The following is a 14230-nucleotide window of genomic DNA, read 5'->3' as shown; positions in this document are numbered from 1 at the left end:
CATTTTACGAATAAGTTTATATCATATCGATCATATCAGTGTCATGTCACGAGAGTGTTCAGCTGAGTATACAGGCCGGGTGTTAAGAACGTAATTTGGTATCCCACACGAAAACGTCCCGGGAAACACGCACATGTAGTGTCTCCTACGACAGCCCGGAGCAACATTCGTAATTACTAGTATATTTTCTCAATACTATATATTGACCTCATTGCTCGGGGGCAATTTGAAGTACCACTAGAGACAATTTTACTATATATAAATAATACCATAGAACTGAACTAAGTTCGCATAATATCCGTTGATTTGGATGGTATTGGGACTCAAATGTTATTCGAAATCAACGTACAATTAAATAGGATAATGGGGTTCGTAGATAATGTTGTTCCACATACTATTGAAACGTGTCTTCATGGATAACGGGTATTGTTGCCCGAAACGTCTGGTTATATTGAAAATTACTATGGACTATCCACTACAATTTTCCATATTTTATATTTATCGGTTCTAACCACTTTCTCGTATTTTCAACTACTAGTAGTATAAGGTGCGGGTTGAGTTAATTTGTCTCCATACGTAACTCGCTGACACGAGTATTCTGTGACAATACATTAGTAATATGTTGGTATGGTACGCCATGCTTGAACCTCAGAGTTGGGAAAACTTATATTTGTCGATCATTTATGTATTTATTTTGGCGCACCAAAGGCATTCCTTCATTTTTACTACTCATACATTTAATGGAAGTCGAATCAAACCAGTCAATAAAAGAGCACAAAGCGCAACAACGTCATTTATTTGAGGTAGTCGAGCATGTTAGATTTTGCTAAAGCATTCGATAGAGTTCCACATAGATTGTTACTTCATAAAATAAGCATGCACTGTCTTTGTGGACCGTTGTTTTGCTGATTTTCAACTCGAGTCCGCACAAATCGCAGTCTGAGAGTTTTAGTGGAAGATGCCTCATCAGATTGGGCTTCCGGTTAAACCCTGCGTTCAATTTTGGATCCTGTTCTTTTTTTACTGTACATAAATCTGTAATAATAATTTAAATAAATTTATAAATCCACAAGTACCTAGTCGGATTGCGCTACATGTATTTTACAAAGAATTTGGTTGCCACAATGGAGTGGTCTCGAGTAGTTTTTAGTAAAATGTCGGGAATGGAATTTAATTCAACGAATTGTAAAGTGTTGCCAATCAGTAAAACATTGTCACCTTTAAACGGAAATTACACTATGAATTATATGGAACTAGAAGAGGTAAAGTCTTTTAGTGATATGGGAAGCAGAATATCATGTATATGCTACTATCACGGTGTATTTTGTGTAATATTTTGTGTCAACTTGGTAAAGTATGAATAAATGAAACAAACTGAAAACGTGACAATGTTATTCAATCAGCCAATAGAAACCTCACGTTTACTTGAAAATTCTAAATATTTACAAAGATGAAAGGAACGCCTTTGTTGTGCCAAAAGTAAATATCAATTGATTAGTTCATTTATCTTTGCCATTCAGAACCAAATCTCACCACTAATCGCGTATGATACCTCTTCTCACCTAGAGGTCAATAGTGGCCATGGGTTGCGGGAAGAGCCCGAAAATGTAGCGACTAAATAAAAATGATTTCTTGAACGCGCAAGTGAATTTACATATATTTTTCAACTTGAAGCAAACATGGTTGACCTGTTGATCGTGAGACGTATCAAATAGTGACTCATTCAGTTTATTACTAAGTTATTTGTTTCTAGATTGAAATATCGTCTGTATTTGGATTTGCATGGTGATATTTTAACTATGGATGAACTAGAAACACAAACGATATTTATATAATATTGAAAATAATGTTATTGTTACATCTGTTGTAGTAACTATCTGCATTACTTTCAAGTCTGTTACATATGTATTTGAAACTTCATAAACCACTAATAATAATTTTAACCACGGGAATCGTAATGGGAGCACGATCGGAAACTACATACTTGTGGGGTCCGAAAGCAAACATTAATGGCCCACTAATAACACATTATATTTTGTCCATAAAACAGTGAATTTATTATCTTGTTTCAAACACAGACATATTTATAAGGGATTTCAGCATTGAGTTTCGAGACCCTTGCTACTGCCCGTGTAATTCTGTAGTATTAACGTTGGGGGCAGTATCACAAACAAGAACGTGTGACAACGTTTGGAAATCGAGCTTACAATGAAAGTATCATATTTAGTCAGAAATGCTTACTTAATAAAAGTATACAAAAGTGTATTTAATGCATACTAGTTCATTAAAATGTACCTTATTTTGGCCATAAACTCATCTCTGAAATTTACTCTTTTTTGTAATCCTTAGAGGTACTATTACGTTCCATGTGTTAACAGATGCACTACTAATAGACCAAATATGGTATAAATACGAGACGCAAAATGTCATCAGAAGACAGGAACTAAATTGTACAAGTTGTTAATAATCTTTATATCGTAATCATAATTGCAATCCGAATAAATTAATCACAATACAATTGGAAAGACGTGATTATTTTTGTTTAAAGCAGAAAAGAACCAGGTGGACAACAGACTTGGTATAACAATGCCTTGAATATTGTATATTATTATAGAATTTACCATTTGACCCCAAAATGAATCTGTACTTGCTCCAACTTTTCCACTATATGCAGGTTATTAACATCATAAAATAACCAAAAAGTATACACCCAGGCAGTACTGGATCACAGTACCAGAATAATGGAAGGACTAATAGTCACAAAGTAAATTACAATAAATAAAACTAAACATTATAAATGTAATGACTGAACAATAAAAAAAAAACATTAAAAACAACAAGAAGCCTTCAATTGTTTTTGTATGAAAATATAAAAAAACAAATTTATAAATCATAAAAATACATACATAAATACGGAGAGTAAATTATGGCTGATCAGACTTATAAAATCAGAGACCTTTAAAACAAGGTAATTACTTAAATCAGTACTGGTCTATGAAAGTTATATTGTGGTCTTTCTACTATAATTACTGACTATGGTTTATTTTGTTCTTGTTATCAACATTTTAAACTGTTTCTCAGTTTTAGTCATGATTTTAGTATATCTTGCAAAAACAGTTAAGATTATTATTATTTATAAATTCAGACACTTTATTGTTACCAATCAAAGCAGTGGTATTTACAAGTATTTTACAAGTAGCCCATCTGCTGAGTTAATCATTTCCTGCAATTTAACTGATCAATATAAGTATATACAACCATACTTGCACATCTCCACATAAACCACACATAATCTTTACTATATACTGTATTACCGGTAATAAAATATGACTTCTTATGACACACTTAGTAATAGAGCAGGAGAATATATAAAAACTTGTGATATTAAATACTTCCATTAGTGTCCATCATATGCGAAACACAGCAAGGTTGGCAACACAACAACAATTTGAAACTTCTTTTCAATTTCAGATACTGTAAAAGGATTAATTATTCAGTGGGTTTTAATTTTGCTTATTTCGCTGACTGGAAAATGCACTAAATTAAAACCCAGTGAATATGTAAAATAACACATTATCTAAATGATAAAAGCGTGAATTTAAAACCCACTGAATATGCCTGAAATGCTAAATCAGTGAAATTTAACCCAGTGAAAATTAGTAAAACTATCAAAATCTTGGCAGATCGACGATTAATTCAACACGCTGTCCATAAGTGTCAAGCTTCAGCTTTCACAGTGTTAAAAAAAACAGTATATTTTAAACAAGTATTATACATTGTGCTTTTTTTTTCTCTTCTCAGTAAAAGTTTCCAAATACATACAAAAAACATGAAAATAGTAATGCTGTACACAAATTTAAAGTGAGGGAGTTGTCACCTGTGCATGCGTCGGATGGCCTTAGCGTGTCATTGTTTACAAACAAGCTTCCACCCAGGAGTCTTCGCGTTTTTAGCGTGTGTTGTTATCGTCATTTGGGACCCAATTCACGCATGTTCGCAGGTGATGACCCTCTCGCTTTAAGAGTAACATTTGAGCATGAATATAAAATGAGCTTATTTGCATAGGGCTGATAAAATAACAATTTCTCTAAAAAATTGCTTGAGAATGACGCTTATAACCAAAGACAGCTATACCGGTCTCTATACACTCTATAGTACTGTAAATATATTAATTATTCGCTGGTTTTTAATTTTGCCAATAAGTATATACTGCTGAATTAAATGAACATGAACATGTAAAAGAACAATAGAATTCATTGTTTCTTTGCCAAGTTCATGAACTCAAAACCCAGTGAACAAGCCCAAAGCACCAAAATAGTGAACGTTAATGAAAATAAATGGTTTAACATTATTTAACTATGGTGGTTAAGGCATTTATTAATCGCTAAAATGTGATTTTGTATTCCCTTTGAATCGTGGAGTTGTTACTTGGTGGGGCTTATAACATTAAGTTCTAGAGTTTAAACTTGACCAGAAGATCAACACCGCTAATGACTAGCCATGTTTTACTTAAATGATTGGAAGCCTCAACCACAAGTATGTAATATGGTTTCTGGTGTGAAATGTGCAATAAAATATGGGTTACAATTGGAATTTCAAATATTACAATTAACAGGTAACAGTTATGATTTAATGTTTGAAGCCTATTTAATGCATGACACAAAAAATGAAGAGTGAAAATGAACAGCAACAGGAAGTGCCGAACTCTTGTGCGTGTGTTCCAAAATTAAAAATAACAAAAAATGTCACACAGAAAATGATATAAATACATTTTTTCCAAAAAAATACCAAAGTAGAATTAGCTATACTATTTATTGTTGTGTATAAAACCATTAACTTATTTTAACAACATATAATAAAAAGTGAATACATAAAAACATTTGCACTATAGGTCAGCCATCTTGAATTGGCCAACAAGTTTTCAAGAATACCCCGGTAGCTGTGGTTTTTTTTTTTTTGCTATAACCTGGTTACAGTTAGAAAATCTCAATTTATTATACTAGTATATTATATTTTATGTATAGGCAAATTACAACTGGTCCCACATGGTTTACCAAAGTCGTCACCATGGCAACTAGTTGTCTTCATCACTAAATACATCATCTTCTCTGTGTTGCCTGTGGCTGATGAAGTCTTCCCTGATGGCATCAATCTCCTCCAGCTGAGCCTGAAAAAAGATCAGTGAGGCGATGTAACAAATGAATGTTGTAAGAAAAGTAAAGATACCTCACTGTATTAAGATAAAACATGTGTTAGACAATAAATTCAAAACTGAAGAGATTATTTTTTCCTGAAATCCATTTGGAGGTTTTGGTTGAAACGTACGGTAATCTGGGAGGGAGATTAAAACTGAAGGTAATCTTGTTTTCTTTTGAACTTCAAATCTATAACTATTTAAAAACATAAAAATTGAGTTTAAGTGCCACTCAATTATTTATGCGACAATACCATAGACTGAATAAAACAGAACATGAGACTGGCTACACTAACTATGAGGTACCCATGGTGTACTAGTTTATAATCAATACCGGTACTACCAACGCAAGCCAGCTATTGACTTTCCTTCAGCAACTGACTTCTGCCATCTATTCAGTGGAAGTGACACCAGTGGTCAAATGCCATAGTCTCATAGAAGTGGTTCCTCTTATTGCAATGGTACCAATCCACATTGGTGTGTGGAGTAAAATTTAGGGCACTATTTTGATTCTCGCTCGATGAGTATCCAATTCGCTTTCCAAGTACAGAGGACAAATTCAAAGATACGCCGGATATAACTTGACAGGCACTTTAAGCGGTGTCCTTGGCGTAGTATAATAGAATAGACCATGAGAAGGACTACTCCAGGAAAAATACATACCTTAACTTGAGCAAGATGGAAAGCCCTTCTAGTTTTGATAATTTTCATTGGAAAAGGATTGATATCATGGAATGCAAACTGGAAAATAAATAACCATTAAGAGAGATCTAGCATTTAATAGTAAAATTTAGGTAAAATGGTACCTATGTTTTGAACATAAACATTTGGACCCAGTAAACCAAAACAAGACTTTCAAATTCTGATGAGCACATTACTTATGGTTAAATGCTAGATATGGTAATACTGTAAAATTCTTTATACAGATATTCACAAGTCAAGGAGAAAAGTAAAAACGACTTTTGAAAAATTTCGAACTTACACATTCTCAAATCATGATTATTAATAACGCCGAAAATAGAATGTTGTAACCGAAAAAGTTTCAAAGAAAATGAATAGTGTATAGCTGCAACACCAGAGGGCGCTGTCATGCGGAATAGGAATTCTGCTTGAGATCAAACATCAGGAACAATAATAAATCATACCTGTGTAATCTTTTGGACGTCTGTCATTTTCATTGACATGTGTCGTAAATGTTTGAATAGAGAGAGGTAATCTGTCAACTGCAGTATCTCTTCTTCACATTGTTTAAAGAAAGCCAATGCAAACCGAAATAGGACTTTATTTCCCTCGTACAAAAACGAGTCCCAAACTCTTAACATTGTCTGAAAGAATAAATAATAAGAGTGACCTTACGTCTGCGCAATACTCCAATTCAAAATTGTTAATATTCCATCTATTAGGAAAATTGAATTCAGGAGAAATGATGGAAACTTGCAGATATTCACAACAATATTTTGGTAAACAGATATATCAAAGAAATAACGGCAATATCAAATTTCAACATTTTAACCCATACATCTTTTTACCATTTTTTTGTAGACAAAATGAAATTATGTCAATCTGAACTAAAATTATAAATTATGAGGGCCCTCAGAGGGATTAAAAAGTTTCCACAAAAGTTTTTTTCATATTTTTCAATGTATGACAGACAGAGCAAAAGAAATTACCACTGTGTCATGTGGTGACATTGTATGTAGTTATGGTAACAACATGCAAATAGCTGGAGAATGAATATTTGTATGAATCATTTTGTTTTAGCTGTCCAGAGTTGCGGATGTAGATGAGACTCCTCAAACCATCATTGTTCACATGTATCCCATAATTCAATGCGATAATTGCATTATTGTAAAGAACCCCCCCCCCCCCTCTCCTAAACCTAACATCATGTACCAGCCATTGGTGTAGGTGTGGTTTAATTATGCATAGCATGAACAACCTAACATCCAATCCTGAGAACCAGAAGTGCAAGTCACACTACTTTAAGCATGTTTTTTTATCAAAAGCAGTAAATTCTGAAGAGAACAAATATTTACCTCAGTTGGTACACCATCACAAAATATGGTTAGAAACCAATTAAAAGTTATCAATGATAAATCAGCGCTAGTTAGAAAAAAAAAAGCGATTGTTATTCTTAGCACACTCAGTCATAGCCACATCAAAGCACTTTGACTTAAGCATCAACACACAAAAACATGACGTAATGATGATGTATTTTTTTTTAATTTGTCTCTGAGATAATATTTGTAGATTCATAAATAATAAAATCCTTAATTAAAACACCAAAATGTATCCTGCTAAAATTTTGGTGTAACTTTTTGCCACTTTTTATGTACTTTTCTCGCATTTTTGTTTGTTTTTGGGTCAAATGGACATAAATTTTCATTATATGACACATGTTGGCGTGTATAATGTGTATAATGTGAGACTATGTCGGAAATATTTAAGGAGATCTTATGAGCCGCAGAAATTCAGAAAAAGGGAATCAAGATACATCAGGGAATGATTAAAATCATATAAAAAAAATTACCAAAGTTGATTGGTACACTGATAATTATGAAAAAAATATTTAAAAAAAATACAGAAAATGACACAATTATAGTTTTTGTGACTTACTTATATTTGTCAAAATGAGCGCTTAATCTCGGCAGTTTATCTGATATGAGATCTTTACATACTCGTTGATCAGTCTGGGAACCAATGAGGGTTTTACTGTAGTAGTCACATGGTTGTAGGTATTCAACTATCGCTACTATACACCTGTCATAAAATAAAAAAAAAGATAAATAAAAATCACAAAACTCACATGACAAACAAAGGAAAAAAAACATATCAGACAGCGATAACTTCCATATTTGCTCTATTAAAATCACTCCTGGACCAATAGAATTGCATCAAAGCTTACAGTTACCTTTATTGTGTATTGGATTATTAGCATTACTCATTTTTCCCTTCGACAAGTAAGCGCATACACAATAGAGCAAATACGGTATAAGTCCTTATTTGGCTACTATTAAACTACATGATACTATTCACATCTTCCCATTACGAACGTTATCGTTAGTTTGAATATGAACACAAGACAATTTTTAAGTGAATATAACAGCAAGAAATTGTTTTTCCTGACACCGACAATAACCACCACGATATTGAAGACATATCTTTGCTTTCTATACCTATTAAGTAGTATAAATGTAGACAATTAAAGGCACTAACAAAAACTTGTTGTTTCACTGAGAGGTTCTATCAAATGAATGAAAACGAACAAATAGGTTTTTTCACGAAGCGGTTATGCTATGAATACCTTAGAAACGGTAATAGTGGCCATTTTGAAATAAAAATTGGTCAAAACACATGCAAATGAAGATCATATCGGTAATTCAAAAAACTTGTTACCAAAACTTTTTCATCTTCACATTTGAAAATAGTGACAAAAAGAATTTGGTGAAATAATAATTTCATAAAAATTCCTGAGATAGAAGTGTGTTTATTAGGCCAATGCACTTTTTGTGCACACGTGCACAGTGACTGGTTGGCAAAGACAGGGTTGTTCGCACCCAAAAATAGAATAATTTCATTCTCATTGTTGTTGTATATACTTGTATGTTCCTATTAATAAAAAAACTTGTGGCCAACATTATCACAACAGCTTTTTATCTAGTGCTGACCGCAAGCCACAATTATCAGACGTCACTATGTCCACGTCTAATGAGCTTACCAGAATGCATCTTCTTCGGACAGGAAGAGCAAAGCGATTGCAGCAATGCGATTCAAACCCTATAGGAACATGAACGAATATTTTAGTCAAAGTGATGTTTAGAAATGTTGGTAATCATGACAATGATACAGAATGATCTTCTATTTTGAAAATGATCAGGTTTTAGACAGTGGCGTCTCACAAAATTTGTAAACAAATATGGGTCACCAATTTTTGTTTTCAAGATGAAGAACCATAAAATGACCAAGATTTCACAAGTTGTATTCAAAATGGTAACCAATTTTTTAAATTAAAAATACAATGATGAGGAATTTCTTGTTTCAAATTTATACCTCACACAGAAAATACAAGAAAATTTCAGAAGTTTATACTTAATAATTACAATACCATTTACAAAATATATTTTATTCATCTCACCTGACAATACCCAATATCTGGATTATGACAACTGTAAGCCAATAATACCCTTCTCAATTTCGGAATCTAGTAAAATACAAAGTTGTGAATAATGGAAGGAAAACGTTTCGGGTTATCATGGGCAGAAGAAACTTGTTAACAACAATGGCAAAATGATACCAAATTTATGCCATGTTTTTAGTATTTTAATTTATTATTAAAACATAATTTAAATCAACGAAAGCCTAGAAAGAACTCCCGTGTGCTGAGAGTATTGGAGACACATTAAAAATTAATTCAAAATTACTTGAACTTGAGATATTGATGGAAATGCAAAAAACTAATTATGCAAATATGAACATATTTAAGTGTAAAACTAATAAGGTCTGCATAATATAATATCTATGTACCAAGTTTCATTGAAATGTGATTAGAACCAAAAAATTATTAACTATTGTGCTAATTAGAGAATTAATATGAACAGATTTTAACCCAAAATTAATCAGGCTGTCTATTGTCCTAGAGCATTTAATGTACCAAGTTTTACTCAAATGTGATGATCAATACTTGAGATATCAGTATTAATTAATTATGTTAATTAGGTGATTAAGAAGCATAAATATTTACCAAAACTAATATGGTGTATAGTCCTAGGTTTATTGAAATGTGATGAGTACTCTTTAAAAGTTTCATTAAAATCCAATGAGTGGTTCTTTAGACATCAGTGCAACAGCAACAATTAACTAATTATGCAAATTAAGTAGTTAATATGCACAATTATTTATCCCAAAATTAATCAGGTCTCTGCATAGTCCTAGAAGATCTATGTCGCAAGTCTCATTGAAATGTGATGATTAGTACTTGAGATATCAGGTGAGGGGCTGAAAATTAACTAATTATGCTAATAAGGTGATTAATATGCACAAATATTTATCCAAAAACTAAACTAATTAGGTCTCTGCACAGTCCTCAAGTAACTATGTACCATGTTTCATTGAAAAGTGATCATTACTACTTGAAATATCAAAAGCTGAAAATTAATTAATCATGTGAATTAGGTAATTAATATGTACTGATATTACCCTAAAAACTATCAAGTCTGTGCAGTGTCATATGACATCTATGTACCAAGTTTTATTGAAATGTTATGATTAGTACTTGAGATATCAGTGGAAAAGCCAAAAGTTGATTAATCATTATGCAAATTAGGTAATTAATATAAACAGATTTTTACCCAAAACTAATGAAATCTGCGCATTAGTTCAGAGCATTCATGTGCCAAGTTTCATCAAAATTCAATGAGTGGTTCTTCAAATATCAGTGGAACAGTCATGGAACAGCTTAAAATCAGTTAATTATCATGCAAATTAGGTATTTAATATTCATAGATTTTTACCAAAACCTAATCAACTCTGCGCATTATCCCAGAGCATCTATGTACCAAGTTTCATCAAAATTTAATAAGTGGTTCTTGAGATAACGGTGGAACAAAAAAAGTGACATACATACATACATACATACATACATACAGACAGGGTAACTGCAAAGACTCCCTTTTGTGCTTCGCACACGGGAGTCAAAAATACATTTACATTAATGAAAAATAATATGCAACAAGTAACTGTCATCAAGATAGTGCTCCTCTGGCAGTTTATTGACATTCATGCCATACACGTATAGGAACGTTTACTGAAAATAAAACTGATATAATCATAAACAGTTCATGTGCGAGTCAAGCATGATTCGAGATCCTACTGCGAGTGACACACTCGCTACAATCTCTCAGAATTGTACACAAACAGCAACGTACACCACTGAGAAAAAAAACAGGAATACTTACACCTTCAGAATCCATAGTTTCGTAATGTTTATTGTTTGGCAATGTTCTCAGTAAATCCAGTTCTATTTGTTTGGTTGATGGATTCAACTTGAATAGCTGGTGAATAATACAATAATCACATTGGTATTTCACACACATTAATAAAATTTACATAAAGTAAAAAAACAACAATGGTAAATTTTTATCAGTTAAAATCATATTTTTATTAGGTTGCCTAGTTTTATGTGTTACATTTAGATGAGAGTTTGTACATGTATTGCGTCTGTATGAAATCTGGTGGTAATAATACTGTATGTCTCAGATCACTACAAAGCACAGATACCAACAACTTGTTGACGTTGAATAGTTGCTAAACTATTAATGAGTGCGACGGTTAGATAATGTAACTGGTGTCATTTGACTTATTCTGAAATACGATTTTTCAATTTTACCTAATACTAATTAATTATTATAATAATATTGCAAGTTGATTTCGTTAACTCACTGTAAAATACTTTATTTAAGCTTTAATTAATTTTCGCTGAAAATACTTTTTCGATGTTTTGTATGGAGTTTATTTTCAGACTTTTGAGGAGTTGAATGTAAAATATTGCAAAAAAAAGTATATTCGCTGAATTTTATTTTCACTGAAACATCTATTCAGCGAAAATATTTTACAGTGGAATAACATTTTTTTAACTTTTTCCCTTCTATTCATAACTGTAGGAGTGAATAGGAACATCGTAAATATGGTATATCCTGTATATTTATGGATATAGTGAGCATTGGTCACATGGGATCTTTTGGCCAATTACAACAACTTTTCAAGATGTTGAAATATTGGTATGATATAATTGTGTAACATGATTTATTTGAGAATGACGTGAACTAATTCATTACAGTATAGAGCTTTTTGATACACATTAGTTTAAGCACAACTACATCGCTACTTTATAAGCACGATGGAAATTTTGTTGGTATATATTGTATATTTACCTTTGATTCAAGAAGCCCTCGATAATAGTCATCGCCATGGTTAGCTCTGTTTACTCCAACACGAAAATTAATACATCTATAAACAAACGATAAAAAGCATTTAAAAATCTTATGGCACAAAAGGTCAAAGTTGAACATCCATGTGCTAGTCTAGAGTATCTGAGGTCAAGGGTTAAACATTCACAATAACTGTAACCATGACAACACATACCCTTTCCAAATTTGCTCTCTATATTCATTGGGAATTCCTGCTCGTATCAGAGCCTTCAACTCTGGCTGCAATGAGTACACAAAATAAAAAAGATACATTATACTTTTTTTTTAAGTGACTGCAAAATATAATTCTGAACAATAATGATAATATATGCATCTGGGTCAAATGAAATCAATTTTGATTTTAAGTTTAATTTTGATCCAAATTAAAGTTTTGCACTACTGAGATTATGTGCAATGCATTATCATAGAAGATAACTTCTCATTTGAATTTAAATTACATAAATGTCAATTTTATGAAATGTTTTAATAATATTAAGATTCATTCCAATAATATTATGTCTAATTTTTATTCGATTTTAAATGTCACAAAGCAAAATTTTGAGACATAGAAAACGGAGTGACATTTTTCATGACTTTTCAAACTTTTGTATTTTGAAAAATTATCCGATCTAACATTGTTGTACCCTAGTTGAATTAACCCATAACAATTAAATTGTGAAAAAAATGAAATAAAATCTTCAATTCCATATTAGGTTATGAATAATAAAACTGTAGTCTCTAAAATCTAAATCTTAAATCCAATATAAAACCAGATTATCTCATATTAACAATACAGTAAAAGAACACTTACACTTCGACAAAATTGTCTATTTTGTTGATTCACAATATAGTTCTCCCATTTTATACCAACAGACATTTCTAAGTCGACCATCCGCATCTAAAAATCATCATATTTAATAGTGATTGATATTATTTTGTTAATAATTCAAGCTTTTATGAAGACAACTACTGATGTTTACATTGATATACTACATACACAAAAACACAAAATCAGTCCAGTTTCAAAGCTGTCAGCAATTAATTTTAATACACTAAAATGTTTCAGTTACTGTACGTTATTATTATGATACATAAATGCAGAATTACATTTATTAATTGTATATTGGATACCTCTGTCACTTAATCCTTTGAGTGATAGTCAATGTGACTCGTCATCTTACATGTAAAAATCCCAATTACTGTGACACACTGTCTTAAAGTTCTTACAGTGTCGCATGTATCTAAATCTTTTTCCCCAAATTAGTGAAAATTTGAAAACTTACAGTGAGTTCTTCTGATCTTCGCTGTAAATCTGTTGCCTTGGATATAAAGGAATCTTCATCGTCAGCTTGCAGCTTCATACAAAATCCATATCTATCATAGTCGTCATGACGACTAGTCAACAAATGAAAATTACAAACTTATCAATAAATTATTGTATGCAAATGTAGATAATTTCTGGATAATTTTTATTCCCGCCTTGTATGGTCTGTAGAAAACCTCTCACTGACCCCTGTAATGATTATAAGGTTTTTTTGAATAGATCATGAGAAATCTTGTCATGAGTGGATAACAAAAGTTATATTTGGTTTAGTGATTAGACACCAAGACCTTCAGTACAGGATAGCTTCAGTGCTGGAACGTATGTTCATTATATGAGATCTTGGCACATGCTGAATATTTTTAATCCTTCGTGTTTACAAAAAGCTTATAGCACTTGTGTTTATATTAATCAGAGCCACAATGAGACCCACTGGGCTTGTGCCAAAATTTTGTCCTAATTTGTTAACCTGTTAACGTAAACACGGCAAATGATATGCATGAATGATGCTATTATGGTATTTATTATTAATAATCATGATCGGAATGACAGAAGAATTAAAAAAAAAACTATTTTTTCATGTTTATGTAGAATTGCGAGATGAAAACTTTATTCGTTTGTTCGCATAGTGTGGAAACAAATTTGGAGTACTTATTAGTGGATACAGGAGTTTACCAATATACTGTAAAATACTTTATTTTAACTGGAATTAATTTTCGCTGAAAAGACTTTTGGGTGTTTTGTATGAAA

General features: G+C 31.9%; 1 protein-coding gene across 1 annotated transcript in view; it reads right to left on the bottom strand.

Moving 5' to 3' along the window:
• Window positions 1–2028: 2028 nt before the first annotated feature.
• Window positions 2029–14230, bottom strand: part of LOC102807197 (TBC1 domain family member 2B-like) — a 35577-nt gene continuing 23375 nt past the window's right edge. The window contains exons 20-31 of the mRNA XM_085501332.1: window positions 13443–13554; window positions 12971–13057; window positions 12335–12399; window positions 12124–12199; window positions 11149–11244; window positions 9330–9395; window positions 8913–8971; window positions 7811–7954; window positions 7231–7297; window positions 6340–6519; window positions 5858–5935; window positions 2029–5167 (exon numbers count right to left, since the gene is read on the bottom strand). Coding sequence (XP_085357458.1) covers window positions 5075–5167; window positions 5858–5935; window positions 6340–6519; window positions 7231–7297; window positions 7811–7954; window positions 8913–8971; window positions 9330–9395; window positions 11149–11244; window positions 12124–12199; window positions 12335–12399; window positions 12971–13057; window positions 13443–13554 — 1123 coding nt within the window. The 3' untranslated portion in view covers window positions 2029–5074. The remainder of the gene's footprint in view (window positions 5168–5857; window positions 5936–6339; window positions 6520–7230; window positions 7298–7810; window positions 7955–8912; window positions 8972–9329; window positions 9396–11148; window positions 11245–12123; window positions 12200–12334; window positions 12400–12970; window positions 13058–13442; window positions 13555–14230) is intronic.

This window comes from Saccoglossus kowalevskii, chromosome 7 (genome assembly GCF_978046115.1).
Source record: "Saccoglossus kowalevskii chromosome 7, keSacKowa6.1, whole genome shotgun sequence".
NCBI lineage: Eukaryota > Metazoa > Hemichordata > Enteropneusta > Harrimaniidae > Saccoglossus > Saccoglossus kowalevskii.
This window is presented reverse-complemented; position numbering and strand designations above follow the sequence as displayed.